Genomic DNA, 19,457 nt, shown 5'->3' on the forward strand with positions numbered 1-19,457 from the left:
CTTGTTTTCTCTCTCCAACGTAACTCCCACTCATTGCCTCACTTTCACAATCACATCACCCACTCTGTGCTTGCTGTCAAAATAATCCCGAACATGTGACTGCAATTTCCACATGTTCTTTATTTCTTCTGCATTCCAGCAACACTCCTGAGATTTGCCTAACCATCCAGGATAAGCCTTGAAATTGGAAGTGCAGCCCTTCATCACACCAAAGGGTGTGTGTCTTGTGCTCTCCATGACACGATAAGCCCACAACATTTTGTCCAGTTGATTCTGATAAATGCTTCAAACAGCAGATTCCTCAGGTGCGAGACTGGATCTGGAAAGAAAGCTTTTGACCGGAATTTTCTCATGCGCGGCTGGGTTGCGCCGTGCAGAACCGTGTTGACTCCACACTGCCCTGGAAGTGATGGAGAGAGCTGAATATATGCGCCACCTTTATACTATCATCAGTTCCTTTCTTTAAGTGCCTTCTGACAGTGATCCGGAGCCCAGCTCTCAATTTGGTTAGTCTTCCAACAACTCCTAAAACAGAAATCCAGTGTGCTAGGAAACAATGCTCCCTCGGAAGAATACAGGTTTCGAACTATGCTGTGATTTTAGAAAACAATGTCGGTCACTGACCCATGCAAAGTGTGTTTCTGGTGTCTGGACTCGGTACATGACTCAAAGTCCTCATGCACCCAAAGGTGATCGGGGACCGCAATGCTGTATGTCTTTGAACCGAAGAAGTTGCGGGCCTCATAGAAGTCCCACTCCAAGTCGAGGGTGTGGACTCATACCTGTTCGCAACGTCGCATCAATGAGAGGTCAACAGTGTGGTTGAAGTCCTCAGGTAAGGCAAAATTGAAGTCCAAATGCAAGCACAAGAAAGCCAAGCTGAACTCAACCTAATATCACCACTCTTTATCCAAAGAGAAGACGCAAGGTAATCACAAATTGCGTTGGTCTCCTCCCACATCACAAGATGCCATGCCAGTTTCACAGTTGATCCCAGTGAACTCCTAATTTCCCAGGCCATGGGTGACTCTGCAGCAAGCTGATGCCTTTAAGGAGGCTATGGTGCTGTTTCAGCTCCCTCTACCACACTCTCGGACGGCTAGGATCTGCACGGTCCTTTAGTCGCATTACCAATGATGGACCCCTACTAAGCGCCATCTGACTCCCTTGGATCAGTTTTGGGATCCATACTGGCTCTGGTGCAGATTTCCACCAAGGTACCAGGACTCATGTGAGTTCCTCCCTTGTCCATGCTGTTACTGCCAGTACTGGTGCCACCGGTGCCGGAGAAGAACCCATGGCTGGTTCTGATGTTTTATCCCAAAGCTAACTTCAGCCTGATCCCGACCTATGTCATGCTGCAAAATTACTAAAGCACAACGGTTCGCCATACAGCCTGTCTATAATCCTATGCCTGTAGTAGGGAAGCAGTGCCATTAGAAGTTGCATTATGTTTTTGGCTCGGATTCTGACCACTGCTTGCATCTACCCAAAGATTATGATGGTGGGGATGAGATGATTTACCCCTCTCATTATAGTGGTTACAATTTTTACCTGGTCTTACAAGAGGCCAGTGAGTTTGTTACTTCCCCTGATACAGGGATGAACTCACCATTTGGACTTCCAACATAAGAGAGTGCATCATTTGCAGTGGTAATCTGATGAGCAGCTGAGGTCTTGGACATACAACTGTCCTTTATGGAGATTAAGACAAATATCCTTAAGGAAATCTTACAATGTAGGCCAGTCACATCTGTGCCATTGCTCCATTTTAGTGAGTTCCTCCCTGACACATTTATGGCCACCTTGTCAAAGCCCTGTTCTTGTCCACCAGTGAATAGGCAACTGCCCAGATGTCACAGATCAGCACCTTGTGCCTTAAAGTTTAGAGTTTGCCCGCCTATTTTTAATAAACCTAAACTTCAGTACTCTGAAGCCAATCATTTCATAGTTATCATCTATATAACTACACCAATCAATATCAATAGGTTCTACGCAATTCTGAAGCTCACCAGCAGATTTCTTCTCCAAGACCTCCTTGGCTGATTGCCTCTGGAGTTGACATAATCATTAATATTCAAACCCACCTTTCTTTCATCCTTAGCAATACAAACATTGATGCTCTCCTCATATTCGCTCTCTGATGCACTCCTTTCTGCTCTTTCACATTCAACACATGCCGGGATTTACTTCTACACCCTACACACGCTCACTTTAGTAAAATGTCCTTTCAGGTTGCAGTATATTCGCCAGGCATTTATTGCTGTGGGTCAAGTGACTCTCACTCCCACAGCTATAACATTTTAACAGTGTATTCAAAATCTTGTTGTTGCAGTTAGAGTATTACTAAATCGAATTGTTCCTCTCCTTTCAAGAATTTATCTTTCCTACAAAATCAGTAAATTGGTATTTGTTCTTTGGCAGAGACGTAGGGGCCAATTTAATTCCTGGCAGATTGCCCATTATTCCGCTAGGGTGAGAGAGTAAATTACTCCGTCACCCTAGTGAAAGGATCACCCCCAGATTTATAAATGACTGCCAAGCGTGCTGTCATTTATAAAGCATTGCCAGGTGGTTCCTGTCAATTCATTTTTCTGTTTGATGCAGAGTTCCGTCAATATGAAAGACCCCTGCACTAAACAGTTTTCTATTTTTACGAGGTTTCCTTTTTGAGAGTAAAAAAGACAATGCTCCTGTCACCATGGAAGCACTCTCCCATGGTGAAAGGAGAATTTAGCAGTTTTCATTTCCTCTTAGTGCCAGGCTTTTCCTGGTGATTACAAGCAGTGAAAACTGACCTCCAATTCTGCTCATCTAAATCAAGTGGGCGGACTTGGAGTTCTGCCTATGACTCCACAGGACCGCGGAGGTGTTTAATTATGGCAGAGAAGTAGTAGTCTTCGCTATGATTAAACCTTTGGTGGAGGACCATTATCTTGGTGGTAAGCATACTTCACCACTGTTGCGATGGTCTATGCCTACCGACAAGATATAAACTGGGTCCATCGTCATTAACAGTCTCCATTTTACCCTGTGCTCGATGGACAATTATGTTACAATTTATAGAAACACAAACTATTGGTGCACCATAGTTATCAAGAGCAGCTAGTGCATTCATAAAATAATTTCTCCCACCGGCCCCACGTATTTTCTGGGTACTTGGTTAAAAAAGCACAATCCTTCAGGTCCTAGTGATTTAAGTAAGATCTTGTTGATCTTACCAGCAGATAGATCTACCGTCCTGTCTTCAAATGAGAAGAGCTAAATTTGAAACTAATTTTTGCATTCTTGATACTGTAGCACCATTTCAGCAGGTGATGACAAGAATGGTTGTGGATGTCTCAGGTAAAATGGTTGAACCATAATATTGTCACACGTTAGGTTAAACATAGTAAATATAAACACAAATGTTAAAGGTAAGAGAAACGTCTGTGTTCTCTGCATGGTCAAATTAGTCAATGAAGGATTGTGAAATGAAACCTTAATAAAGTGAAATTCCAGGTTTCACTTCGTTATCAAATGCACCAATCAGGCTTAAAGTGTAATCCTGTCAACAAAGAAAATGAAACTGGTGCCAGTGACATGACTCGTAGGCGCAGAGCACGTACTCCGACGTGTAGTCGATGCACAGGTGATGTGGCCCATCAATGCTTAGATGACGATGCTGCTAGCACGTGCTTGTTTCGTTGTGGTGTTTGCACGGAAAGCGTGAGGTCGTGTGGCCGGTAACGTTGTTGAGTGTGCACTCACTTGTCGAGACTCGGAACACATCCAGACAGTAGGTATGAAACCTCACTATGCCTGGAAAGTTGCAGATAATAAACAGTGCTCAAGGGTTATTTTTTGCTAATCTAGTACTAAGCAGGTCCATTACGACAATTGTGCTGAGCTAGCATTACTCCTTAAATGCTTGTCGTCAAATTTCTGTTGTATAAAGAGATGTACTGCTCAAGTTGATCACTTCAAATAGATTTATTGTGGTGATAACCAAATACTGATAATGGAACATGTTTCGTCCACGGGTCATCAGTACGTCCTCCAGTTAGCGCAATCAGCATCTTCTGCCCCACGATTCGAAGAATACATTCCTATGACATAAAGCAGTTCCAGAATAAATATACATGGGGAACAGACCAATGTACAGGTTCCAGGGTGGACACTACGGCCTCATGTATGAACGCATTAACTCACCGATGGGCAGAGTATGTCCTAGATGTGAAGGACACCAACTCCATTAGCACAGTACTGACGCGGTGGTGGGCTGCAGGCAGTGCACATTTAGGGTGTGAAGCAGCAGCACAACACTAACACCATGGTGGGCTGTAGAGGAAGCACGTTGTTTATAACCAAGGGTGTTTGTGCTGCGCTAGATTGTAGTATATCTGACTTCCATGTTTCAGTGGGCCACTGGCCACCAAGGGCCATCTTTACAAGCCCACTTTTTGTGACGTCCTGGTGGGGCACATGGCTTAGTCATATCTACAAGGCTTGGTAAAGCCCCTCTGCGTGGCTTTTCATGGCCTTGTAGATATTGAGTAAGGCGAGGCACCACAAATGGCTGCCTTGCCTTACTCCGCTTGAAAGAAGCGTTCCATGAGTGTTGCTGTGGGTTTTCCCACTCAACACCCATGGAATTTGACGTTGCCCCAGATTTATAACATCAGGCAAACCTGGGGCCGTGCCAAAACCTTGCGCCCCTCTAGAGCGGGTGTACATAATGTTGTAATGTTTACATATCTCCTCGTTTTTTCCTCTTTCCACGGGTACTGCATTCTGCATCACAGATAGAAAGAGGAAAACTCCTTTTGTGATTGTTTTTGTGCAGGAAGGTTCCCATTCCTGCACAAAAACAATCAACAACACAGACACCCTTGCAGCCACCCTTGTACCACGGTGCAAAGGTACCTGCGTTGGCGCACGGCTGAAATATGTGGGCCAGAACTGGCTGAAAGGACAGGAATGCACAGTATCTTGTAAATAGGGTGCACTCCTGTCCTTTCGAATTGGCATAGGGCAACGCAGTAAAATGGTTTGCAATGCTGCCCTATGCCAATTCCTTGTAAACATGCCCCTAAGTGTCTGTATCTCTCTCTTCCTCTCAGGGGTTGGGCGAGGGACGTCCTCTGTGATGTGCACTGATGGTCTCTTCCTTCTCAGGTATTGACAGCTGGATTAACCTGACCTACGTGGACCCAGATGAGGAGGTGCAAGGGGAGATTCATCTCGAGATACACGTGGTGGAGAATCAGCAGAGGAGAACCCTGCACTGCCATGTGCTGGAAGCCAGGTAGGGCAATGCGCACTTCATTTTCATGCTTGTTTACGATTCATGCCTCTTTGCCCTCTTCTACCCAGTCATCTCTCAGCTGAGTTGACACCAGCAAATCGAAGGGGCACATTCAAGTGGGCTGGTGCTGGACAAGGAGCAATAAAGACAAAACAAAAATCAAACAATAATCAAAAGAGCGTTTCAAGGACGACCAGAGGAAAAAAAAACAAGTAACATTAAAAAATAGACAATAATATATAACATAGAGAAAAAGAGAGCGGGCAACCATTTTGAAAAATTTGACAACAATTCATCAGGGCAAGATGCCCCAACCTCTGCAATTGTGTTTTAGGGACCTTGCGAAAAAAAAGCCAGGAAGCAGGTGGATATTGACATTCATAGAATTCCTTCAATTTAGTGCAGCCTCAAATGAAACATTGTTGAAAATTCACCCTGAACATGTTTTGTTGCCATGAAAAGTTCTAAGGTATTTTAACTGCAACTAAATCTGCAACCAGTGCAACCAGTGCAGAGTTAGGAGCTAATGGTGCATCCTCGTGAAGGGTGCAGATGCTCTATTCACTCAACTCTCTACTCACCACATCATCTAGAGTTGGGGAAACGCTAAATTTCTTACAGTGAAGATAATGCCAGCTCTGCTGTTGAAACACTACAACCCGTGCTGGTCCACTCGCCGACAAGGTGCTGGAAGGTCTGCCCAATCCAGGATAGATCTTTCCATGCCATGTACGCCTTTTTGTTTTGGACAGCCATGCCCAACATGGCCCTACCGGGCTGGAAAAAATGATCATTGTCACACAGGAAGTGGAGAAAAATCCTATCGCTTCAGGGAAACTGATCCTAAATTTTCTTAGAAAAATGCAAATCTGTCATATCGCCGTGGTATAGCAGGTTAGCTGGCAATGTGAAATGTAACCAAAAGTGCTTTCATCATATTGGTGCAACCCCAAGCTCTTTCAGAGAAAGTCCAAACGGTGTGGGTGGTGATCTCTAAATATGGCAAGTGGACTGCCAGTGCATTGAAGTTGCTACTTTAAAGTTTTTACGAATCCTTAATTCAAGAAAGATTATAGAACTCTATCAGGGGTAATTTTATTCAGGTTTGCTCGATGTATTTTTTTCGTCTTTCTTTCTCCCTTGCTGTCCAATATTATTTCACAGGCACGTCCTACAGGTTGGCAAGCATTGTCACAATTTTTCATGCTAGTTTTTCACACAATTCTCTGCAAATCTTCTGCCGTAGGCGCTGGAAGTAGGGGTGCTAGTTGTGCTGCAGCACACCCAAAATAAAGGTGCTCAGGTTCAGAAGTCGGATAAGCAGTAAAAATATTTTATCTTGTCTTATTTTCGGTGCTTTCAAAGTGTTGTATGATGGAACCATGAATGCCATTACTACGGGTGCCTTAACAATGGGGTAATTACAACAACGGTGTCTTTACAACGCATGCCTTTACAACGAAAAAGTAAGTATTTAGCAGAGTACGTATAAAAGCTTAAAAATATATATATACACACACATATATATATACATATATATTTGTCCTAATAAAATGCAAAAAACATGTGATGCATCTTTCGAGTGTTTTTGGAAGCAGCCCCTGATGAGGGGGGAGGTCCCCCCCGAAACGCGTCGGGCACCTGAAATAATTGAACTGTGGTAAAGGCGTGCTGACACAAGAAGCCCGGAGGGCAGAGCCCAGCAGTGTGCCTCTCGAACCTTTTAGGCACTTTGTGAAACCATTAATTGTACGGCTGCCTGGCCGTGAGAGAGCACCATCGCCTGCTGAACTGTGGATGTTCATCAGCAGGGAGAGGCTCGAACTTCTGAACTATTTGGAGTGATTATGAGCGCAGGACTCTTGGTTTTAATACAGTGCGCTGAACTACAAACACAGCTTACTAAAAGCCTAAAGGAATGCATCAATGATCCAAAAACTCTCGACCCTACCTGAAAGGGAATACTTCATATGCATCGCAAGACTTCAAGCCCCCTAAATCCAGATAATGACAGTGTACTTAACACACGCCTACCTGGGGGTTTGTCCTAATAAAATGCAAAAAACATGTGATGCATCTTTCGAGTGTTTTTGGAAGCAGCCCCTGATGAGGGGGGAGGTCCCCCCCGAAACGCGTCGGGCACCTGAAATAATTGGACTGTGGTAAAGGCGTGCTGACACAAGAAGCCCGGAGGGCAGAGCCCTGCAGTGTGCCTCTCGAACCTTTTAGGCACTTTGTGAAACCATACATATATATATATATATAGATATATATTAACCACCAAAGTGCCACCATATCCTGCTGAACTCATGCAGGCGGGTACTACCATCATGGCAGTGGCAGCCATGCAAATATTCGCTTCACCAAGAGGTTTTCGGAGCACTCGGTGGTATATTGATGTTATTATAAATGGCAAACGCGTTTAAGCTTATCAGCCTTCATCAGTGCCAGTCACAATTACAATGTCCGAGCCACAATTTAAATAAACATTTCCCCAATTCCTATTGGACAGGCAAAGTATGGTGATTAAAGGCAGACTCCACAGTTAGTCTCTTTTATGTCCGCCATTGCTCAATGTGTCATTCAACTCTCTTAGTGAGATTTGGCAGTGCGATCGCTGAACACATTTCAGTAATGTTACATATGTAGTATACATGCGAGAGCGCACTGCCACATAATGGATGGTAACTTGGTTACAAAACCAGATCCAACAGACACCTACCTGCGTCCTTGGTTGTTTGGCAGGGCGAGGAACTGGGATTTTATGTTTGCCGCAACTGGTGATGTCATGGTACAAATTTCTTGTGGCAGTGCGCTTTCTCATGTATACTACATACGTAACATTACTGAAATGTGTTCAGCGATCGCACTGCCAAATCTCACTAAGAGATTGTAATTTGTTGTAATTTGGAACTGCTAACACCACAATGCACTTTTAGCATATGTCGAATAAAGATACGGCCACTGAGGCGGGACTTTGATAATATTAGACAGGTGTTCATTTTCCAGTTTGTGTTGGCTCGTGAAGAAGAGCGAAAGCTTGAAACGTGTAGAGCCAGTAATTTTGATGAAAGCTGACAACCTATCTGCTCAAGCCCTCTTGCATAGGAGTTCAGACTCCTGGAGGGCATCCTCGCAGGGGTAACCTTTTGTGTGTGGATTCGTAGCGGGTTTGTCCAGCCGCGAAGGTGGCTCACCGCATAACAGCAGATCCTTGGTGTTTGAAGAATTGAACACCAGTACAAGGGAGCGGAGTGCTCTATCGGAGGAGCACAAGTATTGCAACAGACTTTGCTTTTTAACTTTCCTTTACTCACTTGGTTTTAAGAACTTATTGATAATAGGATGATGACGCCCACAGCGTTTGTCACGGCCCCAGCGTGTCACGCCCCCAGTGTGCCCCTTGATGCGGGGCAATTACGACTCACATGGCATGAAGGGCAGAACGTACCACACGCCCCCAGCGTTTGTCACGCCCCCAGCACACGCCCACAGCAGAACGCAGACACGCCCACAAGGGACTACTTTGCTGGCATGGTTCTTTTACCTTTTAAATGTATATGGTGGCCGTCTGCATAGCCTAGGTCCTTCTGCTGCAACTGCCCTTTCCAACGCTGTATTGGGTGTTGTGATTGGTGCTGTGGTTACTGAGATTACCCGCCTCAATGGTTTGGGCTCTCTCTTTATAATATTAGTATGGATATATATATATATATATATAAAGGCGTGGACATTTCCCTGCCCGTTATTCCACACGGCGCTGATGAAGGTAATGACCCCGAAATGCATTCGCCCTCTGTGGCATTTTGTGAAATAAAGAGACTCCGGTTTGTCCCCGATGTGGCCTCCGCCTTTTCTTTGGGAAAGATTGCGCTGCATTAATCCACGCCGGCCAGAGGCGTGTTTGGAAACCCCCGCATTATCAAGAGGCCTCACCATTTCTGGCATCTGCTTCGGTAACTGTACTCGGTCAAGATATTGGCAAGGTTTGGTCCACCACGACGCCTGAGACGAAGAGAAGCGGTGCAGAGGTCACAGTGCCTCGCTCTGGGCTAGCTGCTTCGTCACATGCCCCCGCGGAGAAGAATCTTGGGCTGAACGGTTTACGCGGTTGGGGACTGAAGGAGACTCTTGAACTCGCAAGTTATGGGACAAGGGGAAGCGCTGCACGCCGTCCTGTTTGCTGGCAATTCCTGTTAATATCACCACCTGGGGATCCCGATACTATTTGGTGCATTCTGGGTCCTGTAGTCGTTGCACCGATGAGGCAATTTACATCAGGTGGAGCCCTGTGGGGGAGGAACAGAGACAGCCTATCCATCAGAGTGGGACATTTAAAGGCGTGGACATTTCCCTGCCCGTTATTCCACACGGCGCTGATGAAGGCAATGACGCCGAAATGCATTCGCCCTCTGTGGCATTTTGTGAAATAAAGAGACTCCGGTTTGTCCCCGATGTGGCCTCCACCTTTTCTTTGGGAAAGATTGCGCTGCATATATATATATATATATATATATATATATATATATATATATATACTACTATTATAAAGAGAGAACACAAACCTTTGAGCCAGGTAAACTCGAAAAGTACACCACCAATCAAAACACCCAAGACATCTTTGAAAACCTCAGGGCAAGCAGAAGGACATAGGCTATTAAAAATAAAAAATATACGTTGTTTAAAAAATTTTGAAATAAAAATAAAGTAGTCCCTTGCAAGTAGCGCCGGCCGCGACGTCTGCGTGATGACATCATTTGTGTTTGCGCTCCCTGGCAACACTTCCGGAAATGGCGCCGAAGATCGCGACCTGCTGGGAGGACTGCCGTGCCCCTGCTTGCTGCTGGGCGAAGTGGCGGCCTGTGCGGGCGTGGCGCCTGGAGCGTGGCGGCCTGTGCGGGTGGGGCGCCTGGAGAGTGGCTGCCTGTGCGGGCGGGGCGCCTGGAGCGGGACCGGCGGCTGAGGTAAGGATCAAAAATATTTACAACAAGGGGTGGTGATGGACAGAGTCTCTGAATTAAGCAGAGTACTCTCACCCAGTCAAGAGATCAGGGCTAGATCCAACACCGTTTTTTAGCTCATTGCACCATCCCAGTTTCAGAACCTGGCTGTATGCAAATTAGTCTGTCCCTGGCCCAGTGCATCATGGGAACAGGGCAGACCAGACTACAAAAGCCAATTCTTACACTGGGAAGGAAACAAGCTTCCGGGGACCGGTTTCTGGCATTTCAGCCGTCTTCGGCCCGGCTTGCTTGAATCCTGATGGTGCAATGAGCAAGGGACTCACATCTGAGTATACCCTTCCACGCTTAGGGTGGACAAAAATATTTACAACAAGGGGTGGTGATGGACAGAGTCTCTGAATTAAGCAGAGTACTCTCACCCAGTCAAGAGATCAGGGCTAGATCCAACACCGTTTTTTAGCTCATTGCACCATCCCAGTTTCAGAACCTGGCTGTATGCAAATTAGTCTGTCCCTGGCCCAGTGCATCATGGGAACAGGGCAGACCAGACTACAAAAGCCAATTCTTACACTGGGAAGGAAACAAGCTTCCGGGGACCGGTTTCTGGCATTTCAGCCGTCTTCGGCCCGGCTTGCTTGAATCCTGATGGTGCAATGAGCAAGGGACTCACATCTGAGTATACCCTTCCACGCTTAGGGTGGACAAAAATATTTACAACAAGGGGTGGTGATGGACAGAGTCTCTGAATTAAGCAGAGTACTCTCACCCAGTCAAGAGATCAGGGCTAGATCCAACACCGTTTTTTAGCTCATTGCACCATCCCAGTTTCAGAACCTGGCTGTATGCAAATTAGTCTGTCCCTGGCCCAGTGCATCATGGGAACAGGGCAGACCAGACTACAAAAGCCAATTCTTACACTGGGAAGGAAACAAGCTTCCGGGGACCGGTTTCTGGCATTTCAGCCGTCTTCGGCCCGGCTTGCTTGAATCCTGATGGTGCAATGAGCAAGGGACTCACATCTGAGTATACCCTTCCACGCTTAGGGTGGACAAAAATATTTACAACAAGGGGTGGTGATGGACAGAGTCTCTGAATTAAGCAGAGTACTCTCACCCAGTCAAGAGATCAGGGCTAGATCCAACACCGTTTTTTAGCTCATTGCACCATCCCAGTTTCAGAACCTGGCTGTATGCAAATTAGTCTGTCCCTGGCCCAGTGCATCATGGGAACAGGGCAGACCAGACTACAAAAGCCAATTCTTACACTGGGAAGGAAACAAGCTTCCGGGGACCGGTTTCTGGCATTTCAGCCGTCTTCGGCCCGGCTTGCTTGAATCCTGATGGTGCAATGAGCAAGGGACTCACATCTGAGTATACCCTTCCACGCTTAGGGTGGACAAAAATATTTACAACAAGGGGTGGTGATGGACAGAGTCTCTGAATTAAGCAGAGTACTCTCACCCAGTCAAGAGATCAGGGCTAGATCCAACACCGTTTTTTAGCTCATTGCACCATCCCAGTTTCAGAACCTGGCTGTATGCAAATTAGTCTGTCCCTGGCCCAGTGCATCATGGGAACAGGGCAGACCAGACTACAAAAGCCAATTCTTACACTGGGAAGGAAACAAGCTTCCGGGGACCGGTTTCTGGCATTTCAGCCGTCTTCGGCCCGGCTTGCTTGAATCCTGATGGTGCAATGAGCAAGGGACTCACATCTGAGTATACCCTTCCACGCTTAGGGTGGACAAAAATATTTACAACAAGGGGTGGTGATGGACAGAGTCTCTGAATTAAGCAGAGTACTCTCACCCAGTCAAGAGATCAGGGCTAGATCCAACACCGTTTTTTAGCTCATTGCACCATCCCAGTTTCAGAACCTGGCTGTATGCAAATTAGTCTGTCCCTGGCCCAGTGCATCATGGGAACAGGGCAGACCAGACTACAAAAGCCAATTCTTACACTGGGAAGGAAACAAGCTTCCGGGGACCGGTTTCTGGCATTTCAGCCGTCTTCGGCCCGGCTTGCTTGAATCCTGATGGTGCAATGAGCAAGGGACTCACATCTGAGTATACCCTTCCACGCTTAGGGTGGACAAAAATATTTACAACAAGGGGTGGTGATGGACAGAGTCTCTGAATTAAGCAGAGTACTCTCACCCAGTCAAGAGATCAGGGCTAGATCCAACACCGTTTTTATAAATAACGGTGATGGATCAAGCCCTGATCTTTGGACTGGGTAAGAGTGGTCTGCTTAATTCAGACACTCTGTTCATCACCACCCCCTTTTCTGTATCGTTTTTGGCCACTATAGGTGTGGCAGGGTATACTCAGACATGAGTCCCTTTCTCACTGCTCCATCAGGATTCAAGCAAGCCGGGCCGAAGAGGCTGAAATGCCAGAAACCGGTCCCCGGTAGCTTGTCTCCTTTCTGGTGAAGAATTGGCTTGGTAGTTTGGTCTGCCCTGTTCCCATGATGCACTGGGCCAGGGACAGACTAATTTGCATATAGCCAGGTTCTGAGCTGGGATGGGGCAGTGAGATAAATAACGGTGATGGATCAAGCCCTGATCTTTGGACTGGGTAAGAGTGGTCTGCTTAATTCAGACACTCTGTTCATCACCACCCCCTTTTCTGTATCGTTTTTGGCCACTATAGGTGTGGCAGGGTATACTCAGACATGAGTTCCTTTCTCACTGCTCCATCAGGATTCAAGCAAGCCGGGCCGAAGAGGCTGAAATGCCAGAAACCGGTCCCCGGTAGCTTGTCTCCTTTCTGGTGAAGAATTGGCTTGGTAGTTTGGTCTGCCCTGTTCCCATGATGCACTGGGCCAGGGACAGACTAATTTGCATATAGCCAGGTTCTGAGCTGGGATGGGGCAGTGAGATAAATAACGGTGATGGATCAAGCCCTGATCTTTGGACTGGGTAAGAGTGGTCTGCTTAATTCAGACACTCTGTTCATCACCACCCCCTTTTCTGTATCGTTTTTGGCCACTATAGGTGTGGCAGGGTATACTCAGACATGAGTCCCTTTCTCACTGCTCCATCAGGATTCAAGCAAGCCGGGCCGAAGAGGCTGAAATGCCAGAAATCGGTCCCCGGTAGCTTGTCTCCTTTCTGGTGAAGAATTGGCTTGGTAGTTTGGTCTGCCCTGTTCCCATGATGCACTGGGCCAGGGACAGACTAATTTGCATATAGCCAGGTTCTGAGCTGGGATGGGGCAGTGAGATAAATAACGGTGATGGATCAAGCCCTGATCTTTGGACTGGGTAAGAGTGATCTGCTTAATTCAGACACTCTGTTCATCACCACCCCCTTTTCTGTATCGTTTTTGGCCACTATAGGTGTGGCAGGGTATACTCGGACATGAGTCCCTTTCTCACTGCTCCATCAGGATTCAAGCAAGCCGGGCCGAAGAGGCTGAAATGCCAGAAACCGGTCCCCGGTAGCTTGTCTCCTTTCTGGTGAAGAATTGGCTTGGTAGTTTGGTCTGCCCTGTTCCCATGATGCACTGGGCCAGGGACAGACTAATTTGCATATAGCCAGGTTCTGAGCTGGGATGGGGCAGTGAGATAAATAACGGTGATGGATCAAGCCCTGATCTTTGGACTGGGTAAGAGTGGTCTGCTTAATTCAGACACTCTGTTCATCACCACCCCCTTTTCTGTATCGTTTTTGGCCACTATAGGTGTTGCAGGGTATACTCAGACATGAGTCCCTTTCTCACTGCTCCATCAGGATTCAAGCAAGCCGGGCCGAAGAGGCTGAAATGCCAGAAACCGGTCCCCGGTAGCTTGTCTCCTTTCTGGTGAAGAATTGGCTTGGTAGTTTGGTCTGCCCTGTTCCCATGATGCACTGGGCCAGGGACAGACTAATTTGCATATAGCCAGGTTCTGAGCTGGGATGGGGCAGTGAGATAAATAACGGTGATGGATCAAGCCCTGATCTTTGGACTGGGTAAGAGTGGTCTGCTTAATTCAGACACTCTGTTCATCACCACCCCCTTTTCTGTATCGTTTTTGGCCACTATAGGTGTGGCAGGGTATACTCAGACATGAGTCCCTTTCTCACTGCTCCATCAGGATTCAAGCAAGCCGGGCCGAAGAGGCTGAAATGCCAGAAACCGGTCCCCGGTAGCTTGTCTCCTTTCTGGTGAAAAATTGGCTTGGTAGTTTGGTCTGCCCTGTTCCCATGATGCACTGGGCCAGGGACAGACTAATTTGCATATAGCCAGGTTCTGAGCTGGGATGGGGCAGTGAGATAAATAACGGTGATGGATCAAGCCCTGATCTTTGGACTGGGTAAGAGTGGTCTGCTTAATTCAGACACTCTGTTCATCACCACCCCCTTTTCTGTATCGTTTTTGGCCACTATAGGTGTGGCAGGGTATACTCAGACATGAGTCCCTTTCTCACTGCTCCATCAGGATTCAAGCAAGCCGGGCCGAAGAGGCTGAAATGCCAGAAACCGGTCCCCGGTAGCTTGTCTCCTTTCTGGTGAAGAATTGGCTTGGTAGTTTGGTCTGCCCTGTTCCCATGATGCACTGGGCCAGGGACAGACTAATTTGCATATAGCCAGGTTCTGAGCTGGGATGGGGCAGTGAGATAAATAACGGTGATGGATCAAGCCCTGATCTTTGGACTGGGTAAGAGTGGTCTGCTTAATTCAGACACTCTGTTCATCACCACCCCCTTTTCTGTATCGTTTTTGGCCACTATAGGTGTGGCAGGGTATACTCAGACATGAGTCCCTTTCTCACTGCTCCATCAGGATTCAAGCAAGCCGGGCCGAAGAGGCTGAAATGCCAGAAACCGGTCCCCGGTAGCTTGTCTCCTTTCTGGTGAAGAATTGGCTTGGTAGTTTGGTCTGCCCTGTTCCCATGATGCACTGGGCCAGGGACAGACTAATTTGCATATAGCCAGGTTCTGAGCTGGGATGGGGCAGTGAGATAAATAACGGTGATGGATCAAGCCCTGATCTTTGGACTGGGTAAGAGTGGTCTGCTTAATTCAGACACTCTGTTCATCACCACCCCCTTTTCTGTATCGTTTTTGGCCACTATAGGTGTGGCAGGGTATACTCAGACATGAGTCCCTTTCTCACTGCTCCATCAGGATTCAAGCAAGCCGGGCCGAAGAGGCTGAAATGCCAGAAACCGGTCCCCGGTAGCTTGTCTCCTTTCTGGTGAAGAATTGGCTTGGTAGTTTGGTCTGCCCTGTTCCCATGATGCACTGGGCCAGGGACAGACTAATTTGCATATAGCCAGGTTCTGAGCTGGGATGGGGCAGTGAGATAAATAACGGTGATGGATCAAGCCCTGATCTTTGGACTGGGTAAGAGTGGTCTGCTTAATTCAGACACTCTGTTCATCATCACCCCCTTTTCTGTATCGTTTTTGGCCACTATAGGTGTGGCAGGGTATACTCAGACATGAGTCCCTTTCTCACTGCTCCATCAGGATTCAAGCAAGCCGGGCCGAAGAGGCTGAAATGCCAGAAACCGGTCCCCGGTAGCTTGTCTCCTTTCTGGTGAAGAATTGGCTTGGTAGTTTGGTCTGCCCTGTTCCCATGATGCACTGGGCCAGGGACAGACTAATTTGCATATAGCCAGGTTCTGAGCTGGGATGGGGCAGTGAGATAAATAACGGTGATGGATCAAGCCCTGATCTTTGGACTGGGTAAGAGTGGTCTGCTTAATTCAGACACTCTGTTCATCACCACCCCCTTTTCTGTATCGTTTTTGGCCACTATAGGTGTGGCAGGGTATACTCAGACATGAGTCCCTTTCTCACTGCTCCATCAGGATTCAAGCAAGCCGGGCCGAAGAGGCTGAAATGCCAGAAACCGGTCCCCGGTAGCTTGTCTCCTTTCTGGTGAAGAATTGGCTTGGTAGTTTGGTCTGCCCTGTTCCCATGATGCACTGGGCCAGGGACAGACTAATTTGCATATAGCCAGGTTCTGAGCTGGGATGGGGCAGTGAGATAAATAACGGTGATGGATCAAGCCCTGATCTTTGGACTGGGTAAGAGTGGTCTGCTTAATTCAGACACTCTGTTCATCACCACCCCCTTTTCTGTATCGTTTTTGGCCACTATAGGTGTGGCAGGGTATACTCAGACATGAGTCCCTTTCTCACTGCTCCATCAGGATTCAAGCAAGCCGGGCCGAAGAGGCTGAAATGCCAGAAACCGGTCCCCGGTAGCTTGTCTCCTTTCTGGTGAAGAATTGGCTTGGTAGTTTGGTCTGCCCTGTTCCCATGATGCACTGGGCCAGGGACAGACTAATTTGCATATAGCCAGGTTCTGAGCTGGGATGGGGCAGTGAGCTAAATAACGGTGATGGATCAAGCCCTGATCTTTGGACTGGGTAAGAGTGGTCTGCTTAATTCAGACACTCTGTTCATCACCACCCCCTTTTCTGTATCGTTTTTGGCCACTATAGGTGTGGCAGGGTATACTCAGACATGAGTCCCTTTCTCACTGCTCCATCAGGATTCAAGCAAGCCGGGCCGAAGAGGCTGAAGTGCCAGAAACCGGTCCCCGGTAGCTTGTCTCCTTTCTGGTGAAGAATTGGCTTGGTAGTTTGGTCTGCCCTGTTCCCATGATGCACTGGGCCAGGGACAGACTAATTTGCATATAGCCAGGTTCTGAGCTGGGATGGGGCAGTGAGATAAATAACGGTGATGGATCAAGCCCTGATCCTTGGACTGGGTAAGAGTGGTCTGCTTAATTCAGACACTCTGTTCATCACCACCCCCTTTTCTGTATCGTTTTTGGCCACTATAGGTGTGGCAGGGTATACTCAGACATGAGTCCCTTTCTCACTGCTCCATCAGGATTCAAGCAAGCCGGGCCGAAGAGGCTGAAATGCCAGAAACCGGTCCCCGGTAGCTTGTCTCCTTTCTGGTGAAGAATTGGCTTGGTAGTTTGGTCTGCCCTGTTCCCATGATGCACTGGGCCAGGGACAGACTAATTTGCATATAGCCAGGTTCTGAGCTGGGATGGGGCAGTGAGATAAATAACGGTGATGGATCAAGCCCTGATCTTTGGACTGGGTAAGAGTGGTCTGCTTAATTCAGACACTCTGTTCATCACCACCCCCTTTTCTGTATCGTGTGAGGTAAGGATCAGGCTCTCCGGGACACGGGCGGGAGGGGGGGCGGGAGGGGGGGCGGGAGGGGGGCGGAGGGGGGCGGGAGGGGGGCGGGTCGGGGCGGGAGGGGGGCGGGAGGGGGCCGGGGGCGGGAGTGCACGCAAGCCTCAAATGCTGCCCCCAGCCCCTTTCTGCCCCAGGCAACGCTGGGGCGGGCTGCTAGTATGTATATATATATATATATATATATATATATATATATATATATATATATATATATATTGATACCCCTCGGTTCCTTTTCGCCAGAATTTGCAGCGCTCTCTCACCGGTTCGTAAATCCCCGCGGCAGAACCACAACCAATTTCCCCAGCTGGGAGAAAAACGGGACAAACTCGCGTTTGTCTTCACTTATGTGCTTTTTTATTTAATCCTCACAGCATGGAGTTTCTCAAGCAGGCAGGCACAAATCTACACGTTTTGGCATAGCATATCCCTTGTTCACGATCAATTTGGCTCCAGGCTCTCAGTCTCAATATAGTGAGTCACATTATTACATCATTTCCTGTTTGAGGTTATTTTGGCCCTCGGCCTTCTGGAAGATGTCGTTTTTTGCAATTTTTTAATACATTTTTTTATCCGTCTGCATAGCCTATGTCCTTCTGCTGGAACTGCCCTTTCCAACGCTGTATTGAATGTTGGGATTGGTGCTGTGGTTACTGAGATTACCCGCCTCAAAGGTTTGGGCTCTCTCTTTATAATATTAGTATGGATATATATTTACACTGAAAAAACCATAGGTTTCAGGGATGTTATAATTAGTTGGACATTTTCACTCGTAAAAAACCATAGAAATTCCCCCGTTATAGTTAGTTCATTTAACTATAACTCGCGTCCCCGCAATGCACTGCTGATGATGTCACATATTACATCATTCATGACATGGTCAGTGACATCACTGATGACATCATCCAGTGATTGTGTGTTTACATAAAGTATAAACATGTATTATATGTATGCCAAGGTGTATTGAAGAATGAGTGGGTGTATAAGTGTCTGGATGGAGGATTTAGTAGGTGCGTCACTGACTGTTTAAGTGAGTTATTACATATGTCTTATTGAATGCATGGGTTAGTGACTAAACTGTGTGAATGTATTTATCAGTCTGTCTGCTGTTGTATACGCTCCTCCATGGATTGGTTAGTAGCTACATGAGTGTCTATATGGATTATTGATTGGTTGCCAGAGTATTTGTATGGGTGCCTGAGTGTGTGTGGGTGCGTGGGAGGTGTGTGACTCTGTGCATACATGTTTGAGTGATTGATTCACTCGCTGTATGGGTTCAATAGTTCATGTGGAAACAGCTGTATGGGTGAAGAGTCCAATGTTTGTAAGCCCCCTAACGGATAAGAGTAATTGTCAAGGGCTCAGCGCATTAAAACAGAGGTATAGCCATTCTTGCCCTAGCTACAGATACATTTCAGGTGCTTGCATGGTTCATGTTTGAAGGATTCTTCTTGTAGTAGTCTGTTATTAATTTTTGAGGTAACGCGCTGGTCTGCAGGTCTGCAGCGGGGTGCCGAAGGAGATCACTGAGTGCTTTAATAAAGTTACTACATCTCGAAAGATTCCTTACATCAGTTTTGGAGAAGTACAGTGACGAGGCCTCCAGGCAAGAACGGACTGCTTTCATCAAGTACATTGGTTTCAAAAGGAGCCTCCTGTGGGCATCGAGCGATACACAACAGCATAAAAGATGAAGCCAAGTTTCTCGCATGTAGTTACAGAGTCTGCAGGCGCCATCCATACCCAGACCGGCCCATGGGTTGAACTCTGCCACTGGGAGCAGTAATAGGCGCATGTATAAAATTTCTCTGCGAGGTACATAGAAATTATCAGAGGGACAAAGATGCTGGAGGATTTTAGAGAGCGAATTTCCTGTGTGTAAGAAATTTGCAGCTGTTTCCTTATGGCCTTTTTCCAAGCTGTGTAGGGAATCGCTTCCAACTTTAAAGCGGCTCCTTCTATTTGTAGGAAAGTGATTGATTTTTGGACTTGCTGTTGCCATGGGTTCCCAGGAGCCTCCGATATCTATTTCAGACAGGCTTTGAGTAAGTTA

The 19,457-nt window shown here is 47.1% G+C and overlaps 1 protein-coding gene across 1 annotated transcript in view; it reads left to right on the forward strand.

Annotated features, from left to right (window-relative positions):
• RASAL1 (RAS protein activator like 1) overlaps positions 1 to 19,457 on the forward strand; it is a 780,163-nt gene that overhangs the window by 261,171 nt on the left and 499,535 nt on the right. The window contains exon 5 of the mRNA XM_078667168.1: positions 5,158 to 5,287. Within this exon, the coding sequence (XP_078523294.1) occupies positions 5,158 to 5,287 (130 nt within the window). The remainder of the gene's footprint in view (positions 1 to 5,157; positions 5,288 to 19,457) is intronic.

This window comes from Lissotriton helveticus, chromosome 11 (genome assembly GCF_964261635.1).
Source record: "Lissotriton helveticus chromosome 11, aLisHel1.1, whole genome shotgun sequence".
In the NCBI taxonomy this organism is placed as follows: Eukaryota; Metazoa; Chordata; class Amphibia; order Caudata; family Salamandridae; genus Lissotriton; species Lissotriton helveticus.